Source organism: Podarcis bocagei, assembly GCF_964188305.1.
Source record: "Podarcis bocagei genome assembly, chromosome: 12".
Taxonomy (NCBI): domain Eukaryota; kingdom Metazoa; phylum Chordata; class Lepidosauria; order Squamata; family Lacertidae; genus Podarcis; species Podarcis bocagei.
In genome coordinates this window covers 27219882-27229818 of record NC_138137.1, presented here as the reverse complement: position 1 = coordinate 27229818, position 9937 = coordinate 27219882, and the positions used below count along the sequence as shown (strand labels likewise).

Genomic DNA, 9937 nt, shown 5'->3' with positions numbered 1-9937 from the left:
CCCCCATCAGATCTGGTGATGAGCAACAGAGGTTAATACAATCTGGATGTATTTCACAAATGAGTACATTCTTAAAGTATAATTTGAATACCAAAGTGCTCATTCATCAGCAGTTATTATTCACAGCAATTGTTATATTTTCCCTCCTTGACACAACATCCGCAAGATTTCCGACACCCCTGACTAAACAGTCCTACTTAGAAGTAAACTCGGTTGCTGTCAATAGGACTTCTTTCCCTGATGTCTACTTTCAATGAGGTCTCCATGGAAATGTTAACCAACCAGGTTAGAGAGTATATATGCTTTCAAGGGGGATATGAGTCAGAAGAGGGAATTCGAAGATGAATTTGAAGATGCCATCTTTTTATCTTTAGAAAGAAATTAACTAACCTAACAACAATTATTTTATCTGGTGTTTATTAATTCCATTTAAAATCTTACAGATAAAAATCAATTACATTTCATGCATTTAAAATGCAAATTTAAAGTGTTCCAGCGAAAGGCTTTTTTCCATTTCAATGTGAAATATCCAAACTTATTTCAACATTACAATGAGACTATTTGTTTGCAGGGTTTGCAAACTTCAAAGTAGCATCAGGAGTGTTTTAGTAACATTCACCATTATTATTTTCAGGAAATACACATAGGCCATCATTAGTCAGTTTCACTTGGACAGTTTATTTAATACATGGGTCTGGGTGCGCCCACTGTTTTGAAATATAGGAGAACTCTCACTTAAACTATACCTGAACTGCCAGCAAATGCAAATAAGTACATGCTCCATTAAATTAAATGTCATTCAACATTTATCAAATATTGTTTGCTTAATTACAGTCTTACGCCTATCTAAATTAATATTCAAGCAAAAACTATATCCTGAAGTGCAATTTGCTGCACACTTCAAGGGACAAGTTAAAAATGCAGTTAATTAGGACTGCAACAATAATGCTTTAATATTTTCTTGTGACCAAAAAGAGGAGGGGGGAAGAAGGGGGGGAGCTCAAGTGTACTTTAATATATTTTCAAATATTTACTGGAAGTAATATACAAGAAAAATACTATACAAAATCGTCTCCTGGACAACTGCATCTCACACCGATACACTGGTGGAGTTATATTTGTTAGCTATTTTACAACGATTCCGTTGTACAAACCATTAGGTTTAGAATTATTTTACAAATATTTGTCCCTATGACCCCCCTCTTTTTTGGCATTCAAACTACAGGCTCGCTGAAAAGCAAGGGTACTTTTTAAATTATTTAAATCAGAAAAAATAATGCTACAAATAATAATTTTAATCCTAGGTGCAGCTAGAGCACCGCATGAATATAGATGCTGAAACTCTGAAATCAGAGGGCTATAACGCTGGTACAATTTTTTAAAGACAGGAGAAACTTTTAAGAAAATGAAGTTACTGAAAATTAGGCTATATCTCTATCTTTTAAGAGAAAAATCATCAGAAGAGATCTGAAGTCAAACACATTTCGAATTATGGGCACTATCCAGCCACAATTAAGCAATTTAAAGTCATTTGATTTCAATAGGATAGAATTATTCTTGAGTTTAGCCACTGAAACCAACTGGACATTAAATTTGTCTGGATTATACTCAAGGTTTCCAAGAACAAATGTAAATGTTTGTGTCCAAAAGTGTTGGATTTGCCAGAGTAATTACACTTTCTCCAAGAAGCATTTTTTTAAAAGAAAAAAAGACTAAGCATGATTTAGGCTGTGATCAATTAAGGCAGAGAACTTAGATTTATAGCCCAATCCACAATTCACTTAAATTAGTGGGGTTTACACTGATACAGTCCAATTGAACCAAATGAATGCAACCCAACCCTATGCATGTTTTCTTCAGAAGTAAGATCCACTGTGCTCAATGGATATTACTCCCATAAGCATGCATAGGATTGTAGCTTAAGGCAACTTAATTCAGTTTTACTTACTTCTGTGTAAACATATATGGGGTTGAGCTGTAAAGTTGAAATCCTAAGGACACCAAGAAGATCCTTGGACATAACCTCTTACTGACGCAGAAGTCACCTATTTCAGAGCAACTGTTTTAGAATTGGATGCCAGCGAAATCTGCTGAAATTCAGGAATTTTCCTTTGGCTGTAAATCTCACAGGCTTCAAAAGGGATATCACTCAAAACACTCCTTTACTTGGAAGAAAGTTTAATTGACTCCCATTGAATGTAACGCCCCCCCACCCCCACCCCCACCTCAGGTAGGGATCACAGACTAAAATGCCTTGGACTAGCCTCCGAAGCAGTTTACTTGGAAATGTTGTAAAATAAGTACCCACTTCATTCCAATTCGGAATACTCTGGCGTAAGTGATTTGCGAATGGGGCTGGTTAGTGATCACACCTACATGCACACTCACATATCCATAAACACACACACACAAATGCTTCAGGCTTCACCCTTTTACTCCAGAGTAATCCCACCAACTTCAACGGGCAGCATTCTAGCGGGCTGGCGACTGCAGTTCAATGCAAAGTTGAAGAGAAGTTTAGGAGTGGTCCGAAATAATGTGGTGTGTTTTTTTAATTTAAAAAAGCTTCCCATAATATATATATATATATAATTCAAAGTGCTTTCAGCGGGAGATCTTGGCTGCTTTTTGTTTTGTTTCCTGATAAGACACTCTAATTCTCAATCAATAGGTTGTTGGCTCTGTAGTTTGTCCAGATCGGGATCCCACGCCCTCCCTCCGTCCCGCAGGTTGGAGACTTCCCCCCTGCCAAAAAATAAAACCTCTTCCCCTTGGAGCGTGGAAGTCAGTGGGGAGGGGGGGCTGCCTCTCTGGAGCAGCTGCTTGGGAGACCCCCAAAGATCCCGCGAGAAAGTTCCTCCTCCTTCTCCTCTCGCCCGCGCGCGGCTCAGGCGGCGTAGCTGCGAGGGCGGCCGGGGCCCGGAGCTTGCGGGGCAAGGCAGCCCAGTGAGGGGTCCGTGCGGAGGATCAATGCGCGGCGCTACTTACATGTCCAGAGAGATTTCCCCCGTGTTTTTTGTGTTTTGTTTTTAACCCCCTGACCAGAGTCGCTGAGACAGGCGCGAGGTTTCCCCTCAGGCGGCTGGGCGGGAAAACAAAAAGGCGGGAGGAGAAAGAAGGAAAACCACACACACACGAAAAGGAGTCCCCTCGGGGCCTTGCCTCGGAGCCTGCCGCTTTCACTCCAGGCCGTTCCGGTGGCCGGGCTCGGAGGCCTGCAGCAGCTCCGGGGAGTGGCAGGGCGGGCTGCCGGGGGCGCTGTGCTCGCTGTCGGTGTCGCTGCCTTTCTTGCCGCCTCCCGAGCCGCCGCCGCCGCCGCCGCCGCCTCCTCCCGCGCCGCCTCCGCTGTGGGTCTTGACGTGCTTGCTGAGGTGGTCGCTGCGCATGAAGCGCTTGTTGCAGACCGGGCAGGCGAAGCGCTTCTCGCCCGTGTGCGTGCGCAGGTGGCGCTGCAGCTCGTCCGAGCGCGTGAAGCGCTTGCCGCAGAAGAGCCAGTTGCACACGAAGGGCCTCTCGCCCGTGTGCCAGCGCAGGTGCGCCTTGAGGTGCGACGTCTTGCCGTACACCTTGCCGCAGCCGGGGATGTGGCAGCTGTGCAGGCCTTTCCTCCTCAGGCTGGCGCCGGCGGGGCCTAACCGCTCGGCCTCCTGGCAGTTGGGGCAGTCGCAAGTGGCGCGGCCCGAGTAGCGGCGCGCCGAGGAGCGCGGGGAGCCGCCTAGCGGCGCGGAGGGGCCCGCGCCCAGCATGGAGCCTCCCGCGCCCGCCGTCAGGGGCGACGGCGACGGCTCCGGGTACGAGCCCGGCAGCACGGGCTTAAATCCGTCCATGAGGTGCTGCCCGGCGGGGCTCAGGAGGTGCGTCGAGGCCGCGCCGCTGCTGAAGGCCGAGTGGCCCGCCAGGCCCGAGTAATCCGAGTTGTAGGCGCCCAGAGGGGAGTGCAGGGAGCCGGCGGGGAGCCCCGCGGCGGCCGGGTGGACCCCGTTGGGGTTCTGCACGTCGAGCCAGCCGGCGCCCACGTCCCACCAGCTGGAGGCGCCCGCGTCGCCCGGGTGCGAAGGCTTAAACCACGACTCGTACGGGTGCGCCATGCCCACGCGCGGGTAGATGCCCTGCAGGCCGTCCACCGACGTGTGCACCTTGGAGATGAAGACCGGCTGGTGCGCGTCCTGCGCCCCTCCGCCGCCGCCGCTGCCTCCCCCTCCGCCGCCGCCGCCCCCCGACGGCCCGGGCGCCTGGAAGACGGAGTAGTCGTTGGCGAAGGGCGAGCCGGCTGCCGCCGCGGCGCCGCTGGACGTGAGCGAGAAGGCGCTGGATCCCGGCGACCCGCCGCAGCTGAACGAGTCCGAGACGAGCGCGGCTGCCGCCGCCGCTGCTGCGGCCGCCGCCGCCGCGTGAGCCGAAGAGCCGTTTCGGGCCGAGGCTGAGACGCCGACGCCGGCCAGGCTGGAGCCCACGACGTTGCAGCTGCCCGACGACGACGACGAGCGTTTCCACGGGTGGAAGCCTTTGGCGAAGGGCGACGCGCTGTCCGACAGCGCCGACGGCGAGGGGCTGGGGCTGCCGATCTTGTTGCAGGTGGCGGCGAGCATGGCCAGCGGAGTGGAGCCCAGGCGCGGTTCTTCCTGCAGCGAGAAGGGAGAGAGGCCCGCAGGGAAGCGCGCGTCAGAATCGCCCGGGAAAGAGACCTCACGGTCAGGGTAGCCCCCCGCGCTGCTCGGCTTGCCCGCCGATGGGGAGACGGGGGCGGCCAGGAGCCAGCCGCGCTCGAGGAGCTGCTGCCGGACGCCTCCTCGAGGCTCCCCGGAGGACATTTAAGCTCCCGTCTCCCCGCTCAAAAACCCCCGGAGAGGCTTGCTTTGAAAGAAAGCCGACGGCTTCTGGGCATGAAGCTGAAAACGCATCCCCGAGGCGAGGCGAGGAGCAGGAACGGAGGCTAAAGCCCCGTCCAGATACATCACGGGCTCCTACTGGCGACGGGGAGATGCTTGGCCAACCCCGGAGCCCCAATCCAGAGTCGCTGTGTTTCCAAAGAGTCTACTCCAGGATTTAGCCAAAACGATCCAGATTCAGATCTCTTTCCCCACCCAGCTGTCTGTAAACTTTTTAAAGGGGGTTCTTTTTCCCACGGCAGTTTGCTCCCTCCAAACTCCAACAAAAAACAACAACCCAAGAATCACCCGCCGCCACCTTTCCTGTTCACCCACAGCTAGGAATTAGATTGAGAGGAAAAGGTTTCACATACCTGCAGGAAATGACGGGCTCAGTGAAATGTTAAAGGAGGGGAAAAACAACAACAACAGGCTGTCGCAAATTTTTTTAAAAAAAGGAAGGGAAAAAAACCTCTCAGGGAAAGAGGAGACCGAGCGAGGCAGCTGCTTTTTCCCTCGGAGCAGATAATAGAGGGAGGGAGAAGGAGAGAGGCCAGTTCTCCGGGGATACAGGAATAGCTCAGCCCAAGCTCTGGACGTGGTTCCTACTAATGCCCTTAAAACCTTTGCCTGCACGCTGACAAAAAAACAAAAAAAAAGTGACTGCCCTCTTTCTTCCTCCCCCCTCCCCTTTTTCCTCTTTCTTTTCTCTCGAACTCACTTGGACTTAGAGAGAGAAAGGCAAAAGAGGGGAAAAAATAAAAGCCTCAATAGGAGAGACTGATAGCCCCCGGTCAAGAGAGGGGCTACTTTAACCCTTCTCCAATCGCCAATAAAAAGGACCCAATTAAAACAGCAAAGGGGGGGGGAGAAAATCCTCAGACTCACCCCTAGAAGTGAAGTTGCCATCCCACAAAGTGCCCTCCTCTCAGAGGATCTTTTTTATATTGATAAATCAGAGGCAGTGTTTTTTTTTAAGAGGTGTGCAATACAATGATCAGTTCCGCCCATTCCACCACAATTGTAGCTCCCTCGCCGGCTTTGAAGTGCCGCTGAGCCCGCGCCAGCCAATCCGCGCCGCCGACAGCCGCTCCGAGACGTGGCCGCGTGAGGTCATCATCGGCCCCGCCAAGCGCCTTCCGCCGCCGCCGCCGCTGCAACGAGGCGAGGAGCTCCTTTCCGGGAAGAAAGGCGCGCAGGCAGCCGCAGAGAAACAGAGAAGCTGCCGGCGGCAAGGATGCAGGCTAACGCCAGGGAGGGCGGCGAATGCACAGGCGCGCCTCTCCAAAGCGCGCACTTCCTCCCAAAGTGCAACTCTCCACGCACCAGTCTCCCTCTTCTTTAAGCGTCGCTCAGTTCATTGCTTGGGGGAGAGCATATTAAACCCCCCTCCCCAGGGGTTTCTCTCCCCCCCCCACCACTTTAGGAAGGCATACATAAGTCTGACAGCGCGCGCGCGCGCTCTAGGAGTTGTGGCTTTAATTCAAAGTGGATTGCTTTAGACTTCCACCAGCAGCCAGCTCCCTTGCCATTCTCCGGATAAGTCATTTGGGTGGTTCGGAAAACCCCGCTTCGGATGGAGGGAGGAACATTCCTTTCCATCCACCCACCGCCGCCCAACACCTTCTGGTTATGTAAAGGAAGAGTGTTGTGTAAAACTGCAAAGAGCTGCAGATATGGTTGAGAAGCCTGCGATAGGATTGCCCTTCATTCCACTCTCCAAAGGGCGGATTAAACCTATTTCAACCCCATACTCTTGCGCCTTCTTTTTTATATTTTTTTTTCTTTATTTGCTTTGGGCGCGAGCGTTCCTCTTCTCTCTTTTGTTGCAAATTTGGGGTGGGGCGGGGAAAGCCTCTGGTCTGCTGCTGGAGCGGTTGGCGAAGCGCCTCAGGTGTTGCGCGCAATCGTGTTGCGCGCAGGGTTGTTGTTTTGCCTTCGGTACAACCATTATTAATTTAGGCAGAAGGGAAAGCACCAGCCGAGTTAAAACGTGCATTGGCGCTTCGCCCTGTCCCAATATTGATTTCAAGGTAGGAGAGGTTAATGCCAATATTAGTAAAGAGAACCAGGTTGTTTTGACTTGAGGATGTGTTTGCCTTGGACGTCCCCGCGTCCTTAGATCTGCCTTGTAGCCGAGATCCCTAACATTGGTGTAAGACTAATGTGGCAAATTCTCTTTTTTCCTCCCCAAAGGCTGGGTGGGGGTGATGGACACCCCTTTCGAACGCCCTATGCTTATTGACTGTACATCATATCTATTGATTAAGGGGTAACGCGCATTATCATACTTCGAAGTAAGGAGTGAAGTAAATTAATGAACTGCTTTCTTTCTCTGAAGGCTGATGGTTACCATAAATGTCGTGTTTCTCTCCGCGAGCTGCTCTGAATGATTTTAGCCTGTTGAGAAGGCGTGACAGGCCAGCCCAGGAGGAGGAAGGGGTGGGGGAAGGAGGGAACTCCGTTTAACAAATAAAAAAGAATTAACTTCATTGCTTTGGTCTCCTTCTGTAATGATATTCATTTTAAAGACCTAATGCACACTTGTTTAAATTTCGGATTTAAACTGAATCAATCCTATCCTTGACCCCCCCCTCACCACAAAAGGGGGGGCGAGTGCATGTGAAAGGAAACGCGTTTTACGGGAGAGCCCCTCACGTATGAATGAATGGCGATTAGCTTTATCTGTTGCCTTTATCCACTGTGCACCAGAAGTGTAACTATTAAGACATATTGGCAGATTCCACCCCCTCCTGAACAAGCAGGCAATACCTTTCCCTCGAACAGCAGAGGGTTAGAAGCGCTTGGCGTAAAACGACGGTTTTGCGTTGCCTCTCCACAGCTTTGGAAACGACAACAAAATTAATTACAGAGCAGAAACTCGTTAGGGGAAGAGGACCAGTGAAAAACTCCTTTTCTTCCTTCTCTGATTTTCTTTATGTCTTGGGGATATTTATTCTGACGGAAATGGTTATTTATTTCCAGATGGCTTTAAACATGTTGCTTAGGTAGATGTCTTTTCTTATTTTACTTTTTTATTTACTTACTTTCTGATTTACGTTCGGAAAACTATGAGGCGGCATATGCCCAGGTTGGCAAGGATTTGCAAAGGGTGTCGGTGGAACTATTCCAAACATACGGTCGGGAGCTAGAATTGGGGGGGGGGGGCAAAGCAAAACTCCACCGTATCCTGGTTCTTTTTTACACCTCCCAAAAAAAAGTTAGAGAAGGCAAGCACTCCTGAACGGGGGAGGGGGTCGATTTTTATCCACTTTTGATCCTCACCCGGTTAACATCTGGCCTTCCCCCTCGTATGTAAATCGCTTGCTAGCTCCCGGAGCTTGAGGTTTTTATATCGGCCAGCTCACACCTTAGACGGTTGCAGTTCTTATATGAAGAAAGCGTTCAGGTATCTGGAAAGGCCGGCAACTGGGGAGGCTATTCCCTCCGCCTTTCCCCCGCGTGCACCCACAGAAAATAAAAACTCGCCACCCACCCCGTGATGCGCAGGGTTTAGAGAGATGCGGTGCGTTTTTTTCTTGCAAACCTGTAGCATCCACCACTCTGGGTTAAAGTGACGACCTATTAGCATTCTGTATGCATCTGCAGCATAAATTTCATTTGAATTTCAAATTTAATAAACCAGGAGGTTTTTAATCATCCCTGGTTTTATTTGTTTGATATTAACATGCTTATTGACCGGGTCTGTTGACCAGTTTGATCATTACAGGACAGCAAAAAGTTAATTAAAACGACCACAGCTCCTTAATCATATCATCTGTCTCATCCGTGTCGCTCCCTTTATTACAGTCTATGATGGATAGTCTCCCAGATTAATTTCTCTGTTTCTTCGATTTGGACAACAGCTTTGGGGACCTAATTTACATCCTGGGAACAACTTGCACGAGTCTGCCCTCGCCCTGAGCCTCCTAGCGCGGCTCGGAGAGTCATTAGGAATCCCACCGCTTGAGACGGGGCTGGATCGGGGGTGGGGGCGGTTTAGCCGAAACCCTCCCCAAAACAAAAGCTTTCTTCCTAGAGGGGCCCTGGCGATCAGGAGATAAATAAAGCAAGAGATACGACGAGGGCCTGTAGGCAGCGAAGGAGAGGAGGTGGGGGTGATGTTGTGCGTGTGTGTTTCGATTTGATCAAATGTAAAGTGGGTGAAACCTGGTCACTTGGCCGAATCGATTCTTGTCAGCGGCCCATCCGCAAAAACCGACGAGTGTTTTTTCCAAGTGCCACGATCCTTGAGTGACCCTTGCTTTTACGCAGAGGCGTAAATAGCGCAGAGGCGCCAGGATCTCTAGGCAGTGGATCCCCACAGCATGTTTACCTGGGAGCAAGGCCCGCTAAGCTTAGCACGCGCACCTTAAAGCCAAGGAACCCGTGCTTTCGAGCTGGTTTGTGGAGTTCACACTTGGTCTTTTAATGCGTGAATGGAAAGGGGAAACAGACAACTTTTAAGTTAGAAGGCTGGGGGGGGGGGAGAAGATGTCAAAAGTGTGCCAGCTCCTTAGACAGAAGGCACTGAGGTTTGCCAAGCCGATCGTTGCACGGCTGTTGGTGAGGATGGCCTGCTGCTGTTGTTTTAAGTACTGTAGTCCCATTGAGTGAAATGCTCTTCCCCCACCCTTACACACACTCACCTCAGCGGCAGTTCCTGTTGGTGTTAAGTACCTACGGTGAACGGGGAAACGTATATTAGAGTCTCCGGGGTTTATGGTCCAAGTTTGTCCATCTGATGAGAAAATATGGATATTTTTGATTGTTTAAAATTGCAGGTTCAGCCTTCTCTCTCTCTCTCTCTCTCTCTCTCTCTCTCTCTCTCTCACACACACACACACACACACACACACACACACACCATACTGGGTGTTTGTTGTTGTTGTAACCTGGAAGAAGGCATTTGTTTTTTAAAAAACGGGATTGAGTAACGAGCCAGTAAAATGGAAAGGTATCAACAAACACCCCAACAGCTAAGAGAATAGTCACTTTGTCGCGATAAGCAACGGAGCAAGGTGTGTGTGTGGACACCCAAACTGGTGACTGGTCGCGTTATTACTTTT

General features: G+C 50.2%; 1 protein-coding gene across 3 annotated transcripts; it reads right to left on the bottom strand.

Annotated features, from left to right (window-relative positions):
* Positions 1-658: 658 nt before the first annotated feature.
* Positions 659-7457, bottom strand: SP8 (Sp8 transcription factor). 3 transcript variants are annotated; one of them, XM_081164065.1, is made up of 2 exons: positions 5243-7457; positions 659-4622 (listed from the first exon to the last, which is right to left on the bottom strand). In XM_081164065.1, the coding sequence occupies exon 2, from the start codon at positions 4587-4589 to the stop codon at positions 3180-3182; it is 1410 nt and encodes a 469-aa protein (XP_081020191.1). In that variant the 5' UTR covers positions 4590-4622; positions 5243-7457; the 3' UTR covers positions 659-3179. The 3 variants fall into 3 exon arrangements, with proteins under 3 accessions (XP_081020191.1, XP_081020190.1, XP_081020189.1); XM_081164064.1 differs by having other exon boundaries at positions 5757-7457; XM_081164063.1 differs by having other exon boundaries at positions 659-7457.
* Between the last annotated feature and the right edge of the window lie 2480 nt (positions 7458-9937).

Bases quoted from the DNA above. Each gene is read 5' to 3' on its own strand.
- SP8 (XM_081164063.1), bottom strand. From the start codon at position 4,811: ATGTCCTCCGGGGAGCCTCGAGGAGGCGTCCGGCAGCAGCTCCTCGAG.